At 42.6% G+C, this 16,864-nt stretch overlaps 2 protein-coding genes across 4 annotated transcripts in view; both read right to left on the minus strand.

Annotated features, from left to right (window-relative positions):
* osbp2b (oxysterol binding protein 2b) overlaps positions 1 to 2,046 on the minus strand; it is a 60,804-nt gene extending 58,758 nt beyond the window's left edge. For both annotated transcript variants that reach the window (XR_005894283.1, XM_041041811.1), the window contains exon 1: positions 861 to 2,046. Coding sequence is in view for 1 of the 2 variants with exons in the window: in XM_041041811.1 (XP_040897745.1) it covers positions 861 to 1,018 (158 nt within the window). In the remaining variant the exon portion in view is untranslated. The remainder of the gene's footprint in view (positions 1 to 860) is intronic.
* A 95-nt stretch (positions 2,047 to 2,141) lies between these two features.
* rasl10a (RAS-like, family 10, member A) lies at positions 2,142 to 15,595 on the minus strand. 2 transcript variants are annotated; one of them, XM_041041819.1, is made up of 3 exons: positions 14,581 to 15,595; positions 6,915 to 7,039; positions 2,142 to 4,265 (listed from the first exon to the last, which is right to left on the minus strand). In XM_041041819.1, the coding sequence occupies exons 1-3, from the start codon at positions 14,794 to 14,796 to the stop codon at positions 3,995 to 3,997; spliced, it is 612 nt and encodes a 203-aa protein (XP_040897753.1). In that variant the 5' UTR covers positions 14,797 to 15,595; the 3' UTR covers positions 2,142 to 3,994. The 2 variants fall into 2 exon arrangements, with proteins under 2 accessions (XP_040897753.1, XP_040897754.1); XM_041041820.1 differs by lacking the exon at positions 14,581 to 15,595 and adding an exon at positions 9,980 to 10,099.
* Positions 15,596 to 16,864: the final 1,269 nt, after the last annotated feature.

Here is a 16,864-nt window from a genome sequence, read left to right on the forward strand (position 1 = left end):
GATCTCAAGTTATGAATTAAAGTTGTATTCATGAACCTTTACAGTAGAAAAGGATACTTATGTGTTGTTGTCTTGAGGCCTAAATATGTGTCACCCAGCGCTTAAACACTCTTTATGATCCATTCAGTGTTTTCATGTTGTGCCTGTACACCCACACCTGTGGAAACTTGACTCCCCTGCGAGAAGCACCTGAGCCACAGGTGTTAGGCTGTTGTATAGCCGGCCTTGCGACTGTGTGATCAGACTGAAGACAGACTGATCGTGACAGCGACCATCTCTGGAAACATTATCTCGTTACAGTGATCACACTGAGCAGCTCGGTAACGTTAAGCCAATGCCATGAATGAATGAATGAATTTCTAAAAAAGTGACATGACGCTCATAAGAAATAAAATTATGAAACAGTGACATTAATAGCTTAAGGCGATAATTAAGATGCTGGCTCTGTTAACTACACGTTAAAAGAGCAGTGCCTCTTGTCGTGTTAGTGTCACTGAGGACCGGACAGCTGGATCTTCAGCTGTCAGCAGTCCACCGACTGAGGGTAGCGGGCTAGCTTAGTTTGCTAGCTAACGTCGGTACTTGTTGTGGCCACATTTCTGTTACTTTACCGAGTCAGAAAGCCTCGGTGCTATCGCTGCTGTATATATATCCGTCTGTGCTGGTGCCTGTCCGCGACCCACAAGTCAGTCAAAGTAAAACGAACCCGTTTTACCACTGTCAGCTTGATGTAAACAGCCTGCTTTAGCCCGCTGCTAGCCAGCTGAGGCAGCCAGCTGTAATGATGAACCGACACAGAAATATGACTCGACTGGTGCGCGTTGATTTCGAGAAATGTTGCACTCGTCTGCAAAATTTACCTGTAATATGAGAGCAGGCCGTTGCTGAGGACAAACCATCGCCGCTGGTACCCTTTCAGATAGTTGGTCCATTTAAAAAGCCAGCCTTTGTAAGTATCCGACCCTGGTGCCGGGGCCGCGGCAGAGGCGGATGCCGAGCCCTTCCCTTGCTCGCTCATCCTCCGCTCCGCCGCACGCCGAAGGGTGCAGGATAAACCGGGGACAGCGGGGGCACAGAGACACTACCCCACGGGGACTACCAGGGCGAGGACGTCGGTGCTGACGAATGAGCTCGACGGAGGAGGGTCCGGTCTAGGGCGAGAGAAGCCACCGTGAAGCCCTTTCACATGACGCCGGAATGGACACCGGAGGAAGGACGAGAAGTGATGCCAAGACACTTTGCTGATGCAGACTGCAGAGGATTCAGAGCACAGATCTGCACTGGGTAGAAAGGAAATTCCTTACATGGCGTCCATATAATCTGACAAGACTGTCACCAAACAAACGGCGATTTCTGTGACCACAGAGCCAAACCGTTTATGGCTGTAATTTTAGGAGGGAGCGGCTGCTAACCTGGCCTTTCACGTAGTAAATGTTTGAATGGGAATGGCCGCTCTATCAATTCAGGTCTATGACTCAGACCTGCACCACGTGATGTTGTTATCTAAACATTCCTAAACATTTGACATGCGGTTTGGCTGCTGATTTCAGACCTAGTCAGGTCATCAGACAAATGCTGCGTAGACCAATACATGCTATGTGCAGCAGACACACACAGACATAAATACGCACATTGATAGCAGTGCACAAGGTCCTTCATCTTATCATTAAGAGAGGGAAACCTGAATTCATTACAGTATGGGGTCACATTAGGGGTCAGGTCATGAACTACATGATCAGTGGGATCCATGTCTGGATTACCCACAGAACTGGATTACCAAGCAGGGCCCAAGACCTCCAGGGGCCCTAAATACCCTGCAGCCATACCCTGTTGATTGATTTGTGGTAGTGGTAATTGGATTGATCTTAAGGCTCTGTCTCGTAGATAGGATCCTGTCAAAATTTTGTTAATATAGTGCTCATATGGTGCATATTCCCAAATAAAACGTTTTTGTATGTAAGAACTTTAAGCAAAAATCCAATAACTGGAAGAGATTCATGTGTGATGCCTGATCCCTTGTCTGCCCCTGATTGGGCTCCTGATAACATCTCTTTACCACAAGGTGGCAATGTTGTCAAAACGATGTTAATGTGGTGTGATTATTGCACAGACTTGAACAGTAACCAGAGAAAGACTGCTGTTCTCAAATGCATTTAATAATTCATCATGTGTCAAGAAAAAAAATACTCACAGTACTAACACAGTAAAAATAAATACAAGTAATATTTCTGATAAAAAACTGTAGCCCTTTTTATTTGGAAACACGCACACAAACAAACTGATGAGAACCCATGCTACACACAGTTGCTTTCTAGTGTATCTCTGCTACATATTTCCTTTTTTCATTATTTCTTTGTTTTTTTTTAAATTTAACTAGAAAAACAAACAAACAAAAAACTAACACAGCCATCTGCCCTGATTGAAGGGTTCAACACTACGTCTTGGAGAGGATCATGAGCTTGTGCTCTCACATGTCAGTGAAAAACGACCACATTCACTCCACTCAGCTGTTCATTACAGTGTCTGAAAACCATGTATTACAAAAAAATAAACACAATATCACATTTTCACATCAGTGCAATTAAACCCTGACCCGTTGGCTCTACCAACAAAAGCATGCAAGTCAATTACTCTTATATACAATAGGTCTGCTAACTTTCAATGCAGCCATATTCACAAAGTACCTAGCTAGGCCTAATCAAATGAAAAAGCAAATATTAATCTCACAACATTACCAATTAGATACTATTCAGATACTGATATGAAAGCTTTATTAAGGTTCCCTGTGTGTCTGTGTTGCACTCATGGGGTGTTTTGTGGAAGCCATTGAGTTCTACTTCCTTATTTCTGCAGGATATCTGAGCATGAGTGGATTACATCTACTGTGTGTGAGGCTTTTTGAATATTATATGGTTGTACATATAGTCAGTCAGGACATCCCTGTGGGATTTTATTGCTCCTTCCTAATCCAAAGCTTCAACATCTGTCTCTTATTTTGCTGTGTCTGTCCTTTGCTTGTCTGAATGTCAGCTATCAAACCTGCCCCTCTCTGTCTCCCTCTCCCCCACTTGCACACTCAGACACACACAGACGCCCACACATCCACAGTGCATGTACAGTACATGTTCTCGTTTCAGGCTCCGCAGCCTCCTGCCGGTCCCCAGTTCCCTGGATTTAATGTATTCATCAGAAACAGACACTGAGTGAGGGGAGGGAGCAGATTAAAGTCCTACAGTACAACATGATAAGGGACTGCAGTATTTTCTGCTGCAAGACAACCTTAAAACAACCTTCATCTGAGCAAACAGCTTTTACCCTAGGCAAAGTTTGTAACAGGGACATGAAAAGAAAAAAATGTAGGCTACTGTACCACACAATCTAAAATTAAATGCCATCTAACTGTACCTGTACATGTCCAGATAATCTCTCCAGAAATTAATATTTTTTGCTCTTTATCTGTTCTGTCTTGTTCACCATTGCCTTCAAATAAATCTAAATATGCCAAAGGCCAAATATGTCAGCTGTTGACCTTACTAAATATGACAAATTCAAAGGAAGACTCGATGATATTGCTGCCTCTCCATTTTGAGTCTTACAAACACAGCATCCATCCTTTCAGGCCCAGCTACAGCCACAAGACAATCCTCAACAAGACCTGCTGCTGTGTAATTTCGGGAAGCACAGCCTCAAATGTCTAGCTAACACGAGAAAAATAACTGTGCTATGCTAATCGTATTCATTTTCACCTGCCTCCTCTCATACTTCCTTCCTTGCATCTACACATCTGGCAGAATTTGACTAGGAAGTGGTTGGATGACCATGTGTGAAACTTTAGTGTCTTTTACAGTGCAAGAGTCTAATAAACCTCATTATGAAAAATCAGCTCAGTAAAGCAGGAGGCCACAGGGTATTTTTCCAGCCATTTAGATAAAAAGTCCTTTTCTCCTCTGCCACTCCACTCCTGAGGTAAGAGGGGTGGAGGGAACTCTCAGGGTCACATGATGGTGCAGCGATTCCTCTGTAGCGCCCCCTGCAGACGGATGGAGGTGTGGTTCTGGCGCATGCCCCGGGCCACAGCAATGCCCAGCAGCTCTTTGAAGAGCAGGACAACATGCCAGTTAAATTTGGCAGAGCACTCCACGTAACCACACTTCCAGGTCTTCTTCACCAGGACAGACACTGCCCTGCGAGGCATGAAGCGCTGCCGCTGCAGATCTCTCTTGTTGCCCACCACCAGGATTGGTACCTCACTGCTGCTGCCCTCCCTGCAGGCGCATGTGAGAGGTAAAAATGAAAAAAGGTTAATTAAAAAAAAAAAAGAAGCAGTTATCATCTTGGTGTTTGTCACAGTGGTTAGCTATGCATGTGCAAAATGTCTGTGTGCCGTTTTTCCTTCCTTCTGAGGTGTGCGGGGGCGGACTGGAGGATTAGAGCTCACAGGCTCAAGGGGCCTCCCACCACACTCTGCAGTGGCTGGTTTACAGCATTATGGAGTGTGAAACTGTACGGAAAGCCAGAGGTAGGCATAAATTAGTGGCTGTAGACTTGTGTTTGTAATGCTTACACCTACAGTGTTAATGAAAAACATCAACATCTAAGGGAACATCATCAAGTCTAACCATTTTCCAGTAACACCTGATTGGTGGTGGTTTGGAAATAAAATCTGAAAATCTACTTAAAAAGGAGAGAATGACAGCTTACAATAGCAATGTTGAAAAAAAAGTAGTTGCTGGAGGAAATCTAATTTGTTTGTAGAGTAAATACTATGAAAAAAGGGGTTGATTATTTAAATAGGATTTCTAACAATGAGATTAATTTTTACTCTTTAGCTGGGAGCCAGAGTCACTGGAGCTGGAATCTTTAATTATTTTTCAATGAAAATAATAACATTAGCATATGAGTCATATACAAAAACTGTAGTAGGTCAAGTTGAATTCACTAAGGACTAATAAATCATTGTTGAAACTTGAAGGAGCAGTGATGTGTGCAAGCACAAGGCATCTGCTGACGTGTTGAGCTCAGTGTCAGCTGAGGTGTAACTTGTTAAAGCTGCTGCGTTATCAATTCATCACTTCCTCTTATAATGAATGAAGTTTTCTTTTTGTAACATCGTTCCTCATCTTCTGACAAGGACTTGCATACATATGCATATTTTCACGTCTGCCTTGACAGATGGACAGCTAGCTCACCAGAGAGACAGACACAGAGAGAGATACGAACACAATATTTTTAAGCCCTGCGGCAACGTTCTCAAAGGTCCCATATTTTACACTTCTTCAGCGTTTTATTTGAAGTTTTGATACCCATAAAGAGGTATATTTGTATTTGTTTAAAATGTTTCAATATAATTTTGCATCTCCTCTCTCTGGAGCTTGAGTGTCCATTTCTGAGCCTCTCTTATGATAGGTCAACTGTTTTCTGATTAACCAGGCCAATCACAGGTGGTAGCTGGATGGTAGCCTACTCCTGTGACTTGGTAAAGCTCACTGGCAAATGCAATTGACAGTGGTCAGTCTTTGATAAAATGAGACAAATAGACAATCAAAATTGGATTCAAATGTTCCAGAGTTTCAGAAAAAATAAACTTTAACCTATGGTTTCTAATATTGCTTCCTTGGGAAGCATTTTGATGCTTTCACAGTATTTAGACCTGTTTTATAATTAAAAAAAGACATGGGGATCTCACTCTCTACAATATGGTACCTTTAAAGATGCAGAGTTGAAAAACACTGTGGTAATCATTTCACTTTTCTCCTTTTCACAGGTTGTGCTCACATAACAGACTTAAAAATATCTCAGAGCATATCTGCACAAGCTTGAGTGTTTTAGCAGGACGAGATGTACTGTATGTGCAAGGGTGTGTGCATGCATTTGTTTGTGAGAGCTGGGGGAAACTATTCAAAAAGTAATGGAATGACACAACACTGGCATAGACTTCACTGAACTGAAGGTAGGAGGGCTAAAAAAAAAAAAAAAAAAATAGAGCAGAAAAAATAAGGTTGCTTCATTTTTTATCAGATTTTGGCAGAAGTGCTTTCAGGAACATTTCAAGTATTTTAAGCACATATTTTAAAGTAAAGTAAAGTAAAACAAATAAATAATTTTTTTATAGTTGACATCTACAATTTAGCCACCCTGTGCTGCAATAGCCTCCATTATTCATGGTGTCTGTCCTTTCTCTGCTCCTTCCTTTCCTCCTCCATCCTGGCTTCAGATCTTTGTCTTCTGATTGCAAATTTCTTCTGTTTTCCATTCCTCTTGCATTCACCCTTCCTTCCCCAGCTTCTGGTGATAATGGCTTTCTGTCATGAGCCATAAACATTCATGGTGATAGATTTGGAGCTTCAGGAAGGTGGGGATGAACTGTGCAGTGTCAATTTCGTTATGTACAACATAGCAGAACAAATGAGGCTACTCACTCTACCTTTCAATATGTAAATATATGCAGGTATGCCAACAGCAAGGATGATAGAGTAGGTGACGCCTTTTCATTGGTCTTTTTTTTCGCACTTGTGTTGGTTTGAAGCCAGCCAGGAGACCTTTACTATGTGTTATCTCCCCCTGGTTCTCAAGCCTCCTGTCGTTTACTGCTGCTGTCCAATAAAAGCTGAAATATCCTAAAAATAATCTTCAAATCAACAGTGACGTCTAAGGCGGCTCGCATGCAGCAATGCTAGAATCAAATGTTATTACTGAAGTGTCAGGATGCAGGGAGGAGTGCGCTGAATTAAAAGATCACCACAAGCAGACTATCCGTCACTGTCACAAACGTGTAATTGTACGGCTTTGTGGCAGGGCAGGGAAATTGCATGCTGTCTCCAGACGGGTGACATGGTGCTGTCATTAGAATTCACCAGCGAGGGTTAACAAGCTGTATGTCATTGGGGGTACGTTCAGTAACTGGTCGACCCTACCTGTGCTCCACTATCTGCTGTCGGATCATTTTGACATATTCAAAGCTCTCCACGCAGCAGATGTCATAAACCAGGATGTAGGCGTTGGCATTGCGAACACCTCTGCAGCGTAGATCCAGCCACTCCTGAAGGAAAGAAGGAGAGAGAAACGTAAAAACGTAAATATACAAATAAATAATTAGATACTACACTATGGCCCACTAGGTTAAAGCCCCACTAGCAGCATGGCTCTAGGGATGGTCTGTCAGTTGGTCCACCACTTTGGTCCAACAGCTATTAGATGGATTAGATGGACATTTATGGTTCCCAGAGGATTAATCCTACAGACTTTAGTGGTCTAATCACTTTCAATCTAATCACTTTGCTGGTAATGCCACAACATTTGATGATCTAATTCTTTAGTTCATGACAAAATACCTGCAAAACGAATGACATTCTCAGTAGCCTCAGCTGTACTTTGCGTTCAGTGGTAATTAGCATGCTAACACCCTAAACCACAAGCTGAACAGCATGTGGCATGTGTTACTATGGTTACTGAAACACCTTAGCTCAGTGTCAAAGGTCGCCTGTGTTTGCTGCTTATCCTCTGTGAAAAAGTGCAGAGTCAACAAAGTCCTGGCACTGGCATGGTTCTGAGATTCTCACAGCCCAGAACAAAGTCATAAAACATGGTGGCGGCCCAACGGAAAGCAGGGCACTGTGTCCTGACATGTTCAAGGACAGTGACAGAGGTCATAGCTTATAAAAGATAAGCAAATACACAGCCTTCTGTTAGGAGAAGAAAAATGAACTCAAACCAGTGTTACTGCTGCTTGGCTAAGCTTTGTGATGCGGTGCACATGCAGTGGGGCAAACAGCAACATTTGTTTGATGGTAATGAGTTAAAAAGCGTAATTAAAGCGCATGGCAGTAGTGGGTAGTTTGCACCTCACTGCGGTACAGTTGTAGAAACACAGTGACCCATGCTTTTGTTCATACTGTTTCTTTCCCTGAGCTCTCACCACCCTCACCGCCTCTGACAGCATGCGATGAATTTATAAGCATTTGATCAGATGAAAGAGGGAGAGAAAAAATAGAAGAACTTCAGGGGGTGGGAAGAAAAGATCTGCTGAGGGAGGGAAATGAGAAAACAAATGCAGCCCTGAGAGAATGTCAAAAAAGATGAAAAAGGCAGCGGTGGATCAAGGGATGAGTAGACAGTGTCAACATAACCTCTGGTGTGCCCGCACACCGCTAATGTAAGCCTTGTGGGTGCAAAGTTGTGTGTGTATTCTTAAAAGAACATGCAAACCCTTGAGCTTGTCTCGTCTGCCGAGCGACCAGACAACAGGACTGTCCCCCTCCAACCAACTTGAACAATAAAAGCTGTTCTCACTGAGCGTACAATAAAGTACCATACTCACAATGGCACGTGTTGAATATTAAATGCATTAGACTGTATCAACCAACAAGTAATTAAAATATGGCTAACTGGCTAATATGGCAGCCTGTCAGTTGTGGTTAGTTCAATTTGATTGGTTCGATTCAGTTTGTTCAAATTCATTTTATTTTAACTCCTTTCAGTCCCATTCAATTCCACATGATTTATCAAACAGTGGACACAATGCTCTGTGCAAGAAACAGTAATGTAAGGCTTTTTCAGTGCTAACTGCTGTACTGCAGCACTTTTGAGATATACAGAGGTTAGACACAATAGAATAATAATAAATCTGTCTTCCAGCACCTATTAAGCTCACCAATTCACTTGTTACATGCAATTTGTATAATTTTTAAGTTTTAGAGGAGGTTATATGCTGGATCATTTCTTCGTGACTTGTCATCATTAATTCAAATTCTAGGCAAGAGTCTTCCCCAAAATGTTGATCCATTCCTTTAACTTTGAAGCAGTTAAATTATGAGGATTTATCAGGTCTCCTTGTTGCCATGGCATTGTGTTTGTGTCCAAACTCTGAGCATTGTGAATCTTTTTTTGAAAAAGATTGAATAATTTCCCTGCAAAATATAATTTCATTTCAAGTATTTTCCCATCACACACTCAGAATTTAGACCCAGATATAATTCCATATATGACCAGTGCTGAAGCAGCTTATTTCCCCATGATTTTCAAAGATTTTCTGCTTGATTTAGTAAATATTTAGGCCGTGTTTTTTTGGGGTTTTTTTGATGCACCTGCAGCCCAGGCACTGATGATTTGGCCTCTTTGGAGCTCTGTTTGTTGCATCATTTTGCTTTGAAAACTCAGATATCAAAGTGTTGATTGTCAGACCTCTTCTTCTAATTAGCATCCAAGCTGATATGACCCTCGTTAGTGGCAGTGTTTGCAACAATGATTGATTTTCCACAGCGTTAAAGTCATTTTCCATGTGATATTTACATTAGTTCTTCTACCTCCTGCAACAGCTTGTGCAACTTGAAACAGGAATGCGAGAAATCTAATTACATTGCTCTCAAGGTTGTAGAAAATATGCTTTTCAAATCAACACACCGTAGACAGTCTGTGCAAATAAAATCAACTGATAATTTGTGACGGGGAGGCTAAGGGAGCAGGCGATGATCAGTGTAACTTCTAATGATGATAACGCTATCACGTCTGTGTCTGCGAGGAATAATTTGCCTTCATTTGGTTTGGAAGAGGGCATATGTGGGTTTGCGTCTAGGTGAGTGTGAGGAAGAAACAGCCTTCCACATCAGCGAGATCAGGGAGATAATGAGGCCGATCAGGCATGGAGACAAACATGTGGCACGAAGATTGCTGCCATCAAAAGTGAAAGAGAAGGCAGATGAAAGGAGGAAGTATGGGGGGCAGAGTGTTGTGAAAACTGGTAGGAAGTGTGATTATTCTCTCTGTCTCTATCCAGGTTGAATCAGTTGTCAGAGACAGTGAAAAACATGTCAGGGACAGTATGATTCCTGCTGTAACTTCATCTTGATGCTTTTATTGTCAAGTGTCCAACACAATTTAAATCCAAGTTCATGTCAAACAGGCCTCAGGAAACATTTGCCTATTTTTGCCAAACAATCAAGACATATCCCCTGTCCTAACGCAACATACCATCACAGCTCACCCTTATCTGATAAGTGAGGCAACTGATGATGTGAAACACACACGGTGGTTTCAGTTGCAGCTTCATATCCCCGAGGCTAAAAATAGCAGCTTGTGTTCTCATCCCATATTTCGTTGTCATCCAAGTCCTGTGTTTTTAAATGTGGAGGAGGGACTAGAAACAGCAACACCACTTCTCTACAACACAAACAAGAAACACAGGCAAAACAAAGCAATGAAGAACCACAGTGAGCAAGGGAAGACAAGGCAGCAAGTGCAGCAGTTCATGGCTGATGAACTGAAATCAAAGAAATTTAAAATGCATGTGTGGGCATGTTTATTTGTGTGTGCTTACAGGATGTGAGAGTGTGCTTGTGGGAGCGTGAATGTGAAGTGTGGTGCCACTGTCTGTATCCTCCAGTCGGTCTTCTTAACACGGCGCAGAAAAAGAGCATCTCATCCTTCACTCCTCAAGAGCCAAACAGAACATGTTTCCCTGACAACTGCAGGCCATGGTCAGTTTTGAACAGGCTATGACAAAGCTGTCGTGTCTCCTGATATTACGGGAGGCAGCTTAATGGTAATGAGTGGTTGTGATGGATCAATACTATACTCAAGCACAGGATCCCTCCACCGGTGTGACCTGGTGGGGGAAGGGTGCGGAGTAATTAGAGATATGTCGCAGATACGCCACGCTGGCTGATTTACTATTAAAATCAATTACATCCCCTGGGGATGAAATAGCTATCAGTCAGTGATGAACTGTACGGGAAAAACCATTAAAATCTGTGGGTTTTATTGTCCTTTCGAGTTATTCATTTTGTTTGAGGTGACATGGAGAGGATCTTTAAAACAGAAGCTAACGAGGATTTTAGACAGGTCGAGGCGACTTTAAAGGAATAATTTGACATTTTCAGAAATATGCTCATTTGCTTCCTAGCTGAGATTTAGATGATAAGGTTGATACCACTGCCCATTAGATACTATGCTAGAGCCAGTTAGCTTAGCTTAACATAAAGACTGGAAGTGGGGAGAAACAGGTATCATTGCTTATGAAACAGCTCTCTAATAAACACACTATATATCTTTTTCTTTTTTAGATCTGAACAAAACAAAGTGTTTAAAACAACAGTTTTGCAGAAGGCTATGTGCAGGTCAGGTTTTTGGTTGAGTGTTGAGACAACTTTGTTTTTAAACTTTTGTTTTGTTAATTAATGACCTTTAGAGGTGCTAGTGGGCAGATTAAGCTATCTTCTGACAGAGCCAGGCTAGCTGTTTCCCCTTGTTTTCAGTCGTTTTGCTAAGCTAAGCTAAGCATCTCCTGGCAGTAGCCTCATTTTTAGTGACATGAGACTGGTATCAGTCTTCTCGTCTAACTCTTTGAAGCAAGGTAAATTAGCCTATTTCCCAAAATGTGGAATCAGTCCTTCAATTATGCTTGTATATTTTTCTATTCACTGAGCTGTAAATTGCTAAAAATTCATTTAAATATTCTCTCTTCTAAGAACAGAATTATTTGTTGCACTCAGTAACTTCATTTATATTCAGTTAAAATTAAAAGTCAGAATCAAAACTCTCAACAAGTCAGAAAAAAACTTTGCCAGACACACTCAGTGAGCTTGTAAAACCTCATGCACTTCATGGATACACACTTCATATTTCTAACACATCTGTGAGAGTCAAAATTACACAACGTGTTACATGAAAAGCAATAATTTCCAGCCTGTTATCACAGACTGTATCGACAGAACTAACTGAGAAAAATGTCCAGAGAGAGCAGGGAAGGGAAAGGGAGCATTTTGTGTGGGAGGAAGTCATGGAGATACATTATGGCAAGAACAAAAAAAAAAAGAACAAGAAAAATCATTGCTAAATCCGCTGTCAGGCTTAAATCCATCTGTCATCACATCCTATTGACACACTGTGACAGATGCTCTCTAAACGCAATACTATCAGCAACAGACAGACATACCGCAAAGCAAACAAATCATTACACCATCACAGCCTCAGAGTAAAATAATAGAAATCTTGCCTGTCTCCAGCATCGGAAAGGATAAAAATGGGTGTCTGTGTGGTTGAAATGGGGTCACAAGTAGCCTGCCAGAACATTACTGTTCTTCTTTCAAATATAATCTGAACTGATGAGAAACTGCCGCGCTGCACAAGCATGGAGGCGTACTGACTCACTCCATTCTGCAGCTTATTCATCACAAATTTCAGAGACATTATAAAACCTCATTTGGTAACCCTTACTTCGACAGTGTCCATTAAACTCTGTGCAACCTTTCTAATTGAGTGCAGCAAATTCCTACTGTCTCCTCTGTTGGTCTTTTTATTCCCAGCTGTGTTCTAGCAGGGAACCGTGCTTTAATTCAATCTGCTGTGTACTGCAAGTAAATTTCAATCAGGTTTCTTTGTGTTGGCGCTACTCGCCGCTCACTGTGTCCACTGCCCCCTGACCCAGGTTACTTATCTCTGCCCACGGGGGTAAATACAGAGCAAGGGGGTGAGTCAAAAATGCCCCATGTTTCATGGCCGCTCTCACAGTGGATAGAGGACGTCAGCAGACAAAGCAAGAGAGTGAGCTTCAGAACAAGCAGGACATGACAGGAGCGGAGAAGAAAAAGTACAGCAGTCCTCACAGGGTCATTCCTCAGTAAATGAGTAACCATAAATCTGTCTGATAGAAACGTTGTGGCAGCACTCAGCTAATGGTTTTCTCTGCCTGTATACCTTCCACAAAGGACCCGCCAGAGAGGCGCCTTCTCACTGCTCTACCACCTGAAAATGAGCATGAGATGTTTTTTTTTTAACAACGTGATACAGCATGATATCAGATGAAAGCTGTGTGAACATATTACATTTCTCATGTGACTCAACCTTAGGGACACACACACTCACACTCCCACATGTAAACTCATGAGACTCATCCTGTTTTATCCCTGCTTTCTGCTCACACCTACCAGCTTGTTCCCTAATGGGGGTTAAGCACCATTTAGCAGAAGAAAGAAAAAACTCAATCAGCGTCTTTACAGAGGGTCTCTGTGGGCACAAAAACAATGAAGCTCTCTGCAGACCTCTTAACACTTTCCGATGAAATGTTAAATCTGGTAGAACAGCTTCATGTGATTCTGCAGGAGCCTGACAGGATGACGGCTCTGGCCTCTCAGCCTGCCTGTCAGATGTTTTCTGTGTTAACGCCAGGCTTCCTGAGCGCACAGCAAAGCAACACTTTGTGAGGTCTCTCACTCAAGCTGCTGTGTTTTTGTGCCCTCCTTGGTCTGAACTCATTTTCTCAGTGGCACCTCGTCTGCATAGATAACCACAGCTGTTCATGAGAGGGCTATGTGTGACACCAAAGGGGAGAGAAAGAGGGAAATGTTCAGCAGCAGCAGCAGCCGTCAGCTTGGTGTGGTGACCTTGGAGATATCTGTCTTGAAAGCATCACAGCCTCCCCACCCTGGCTACAATGGACAGGAGGCAAAAACACACCTAAAACCAACAAAGACATGGAGTTGGGCATGTTCCCTTAATACCTTTCACAGTTATATACAGACACACACCACATTCAGACGTTTTTGTACTTTTTCAGCTTTTGAAGAGGAGGAGAGAATTTTACCAAGATTAGTTTTTGTCTTTTTTTTGTTGCCTTTTTTTTCCCCCAAATCTCAAATCATCATTTCCAAATCATGCTCATAAGTGCACAAAAACAGGTTTTTATCACTGTAAAATCACACTGGCCTTGAAGAGATCCCAGTTTCAATCTATGTGACAGGAGACAAAAAGTCCTCATTCTATGCAAAAATGTATAATTTCAGCTATCGCTAATATGAGGCTCTTATTAAGAACATTTTAGTTATTTTTTAACTATCCTTTAGAGAAAAACACTTTCAAGGCAGGAAAGCTGTAAGAAGGTCTAAGATAATTCCTCAATAGCCCCAGTTCTCGACAAAGAAGAAGACTCGGCTACAAATCTGCTTTGCAAAGTGACTACAAACCACAGGCAGTGCATTTTTGCAACAATCCTGCAATCAGATGTGTCTCCAACTAATGAGGCGTGGCATATGACCTGTGGTCATGAATAAAAGGGCAGCCTGTTCTATTTTTAAACTGGGAGTTTAACCAGGTGCTGTGGCAATGCCTGCAGCACAACCCTGCTATTATTTTCTGTGCAGACAAGACCGATTCAACACAACCACTGTAACATAGAGTTATCAACTCCGCTGAATATATCTGACACTGCTCTTAGTTAGGAGTCTGCAGAAGACATGTTATGATTAATAAACAATATGCAAGCTTGCATTCCTTCCACATGAGGGGCGGTGGGAGAGAGAGAGAGAGAGAGAGAGAGAGTTTACAACGTCAAAGTGAGGCTCTCTAAGGCTTTAAGTCAGTCGGGTCTCCATAGCAACTAGTAGACTAGGGACATCTGATAGTGATAGAAGAATAAATAAAATTGCTGGTTTTGTTTTTGAGGATTGTCAATGGCTGTGAACACTTGTAAAATTAAGTAGAGATTAAAGAAATGAGAGGTGGATTCAGGCGACCAACGTTTGTATAAATCCTTCTCTAATAAAGTGAAATCGTTCGGAAGATCTAAGTCCTGAGACAGGGACACGGTACCTGGCTGGAGCTTGATGGAAAAGAGGAGATTGGCGGGACGTCCAAAATCTTCAGCTCATACATGTTCCCGTTCAGTATGACGGAGGGTCTGTACACATATCTGGTCCTGGTCGGCGTGTACACCTCCGAGAAGTCGTTATAGATGAACTGGCGGATTATAGAAGTTTTCCCCACTCCGGGAGCACCGATGACTGCGATACTCAGCGTCTCCACCATTCCTGGAGCACGAGTTCAGCACCATGGACAGCGACGACAACAACGACAGATGTGACCGTCCAGAAAACACAGCTGGCTGGCCGCTGTTTGGTTTGCTGCTCTAATGGAATTCAATCCACCGCTGCCCCTTTAACCAGCAGCCTCTAAATCACCTTAACCGGGTTCAACTGTGCGCAATTAAAAGGAATCAGTGACCGAATAAATCATCCAGCCGTCGAGCAGAGAGAAGAAACTTTATCTCCCGGCTGGAGGTGAAAAGAAAGAAACCGCGCAGCTTGGAGAGATTGTCTAAAAATGAAGCTCAACCATGATCATGCAGATGGAGGGATTTTCGCTGCCTCTGCAATCCAACGCGCAGAGAGAAACTCTTGGTTTTCAGGGGACATCCCCAGGCGACCTCGTCCCCCGAGAGGAAGCGTAAAAGTCCGTCCTTGCTGTCTCCACATGGACATAATCTCATCCAGGCTAGACTCTGACCTTGCCCAAACGCACGGGAGCCCTCGGTGTCTTCATTGATTATCTCCTCTGCACCTTTCACACAATTCCACCGATGCACCACCGCCGCGCTCCTCCATCACAGGGAGGACGGGCGCGCAGTCGCCAGCCTCGCAAATAAGCTTTCCACGTGTTCTGAAATCTGATACAACCCCATAATCTTGGCCTTTTTTTCGATAGCAGAAAGATCAGTTTGTACCTGTGCGACTCAAAAGAGAGAAGGCAATCCACACAGCCAGCGGACGTGCGTTTTCTGTAAAGGCATCTGGAGCCTATTAACGAGCATTGTGTGTCTACCGTTGGAGAGACATGAGCTGCTGAAGACTGCTCTCTCTCTCTCTCTCTCTGTCTCTCTCTCCCTCCCCCCCTCATCACTTGCAATATCCCCTGCCCTGCTCATCCAATAGGATCATGTCGTGCGCAAGGCGTGTGAAAGCTCAGAGCTCCCATACGCCGCAAATAAATGGCAAAGGAATAGGCCACACACACCATACATCATCTCAGCGTGAGGGTCATGGAGAAGCGGCGCAAGACTGAACATCATATCTCTGAGGGACACGAGTTATTATGGGAGAGGGTCCTGAGGCCGGGGCAGGGCCGATGAGTCCCATCAGTCAATGGCGGGCGGCACCGGCACACAATGACCACAAATCCACTTAAGTGACAAGTCTGAGGAATAAACATTACACACTTTATGGTCCCTCAGAATAACTGCAGATGAGCTTGTAACCTCGGGAACAGCCCTATAAGATAACATTATACATATACTGTATATATATATAAAGGGTTTACAGCCTACATGTTACCTAATTGCTTTATTAATGGCTAATAATTCTTTTTTACTAAGACTTTATAGCTTAGTTAAAAGCTACTAACGAGACATGACATTGAGGAGTCGAGGGTGTAGACAGTCCTTTTGGTTGGATTATAATCAGGCAAAGAGATCGACTGCCCTGGGCCTCGCAGGCCTCAGGGGCTCCCTACGCCCACAAACTCAATGTGTGGCAGTTACTTTCTTGTAATTTTATCAGTCGCAATTATTTCTAACCCTAGCCCAATATAAAGTGAAGCACATAGTAAGGTTTAATCCACACCTGCTGTTTTATGAAGTTTGGTAATCCATTAACAATCAATGATGGGTCTCTCAGCTTCTAATAAGGTCTGCGGTTATAAATGTTAGTCAAACTTAAATAAAGGGTTTTTGCAACAATCCTGAGAGTCTGCAGGTGTAAATGTTTAATAAACTGTTAATACATGAATTTTGGACCAGATTCTTTGATGTGGTCAAACAGAGGAGGGGTCCTCCTTATTAGTTATTTTTTTATTAATTGCTTATAAAAGTTCTACAAATCATTAGTAAATAGTTTATTAAATGTTAAAATACATGTCATACAAGGTGCCTCAGTAGAAAATGGGCCTTTAAAGCTCACAAATGGAGAACTTCAAATGTTTGCATTGGTAAGGCCTGAAAAGCCACAATGGCAAACACCTTTATGTGTCAAAGGAAAAAAAATGTGATTGATTTCTTTTGTTGTCAGCTGCGACCTGAATTTATGAGCTTATTCCCAGATAT

Source organism: Toxotes jaculatrix, chromosome 7 (genome assembly GCF_017976425.1).
Source record: "Toxotes jaculatrix isolate fToxJac2 chromosome 7, fToxJac2.pri, whole genome shotgun sequence".
Classification (NCBI taxonomy): domain Eukaryota; kingdom Metazoa; phylum Chordata; class Actinopteri; family Toxotidae; genus Toxotes; species Toxotes jaculatrix.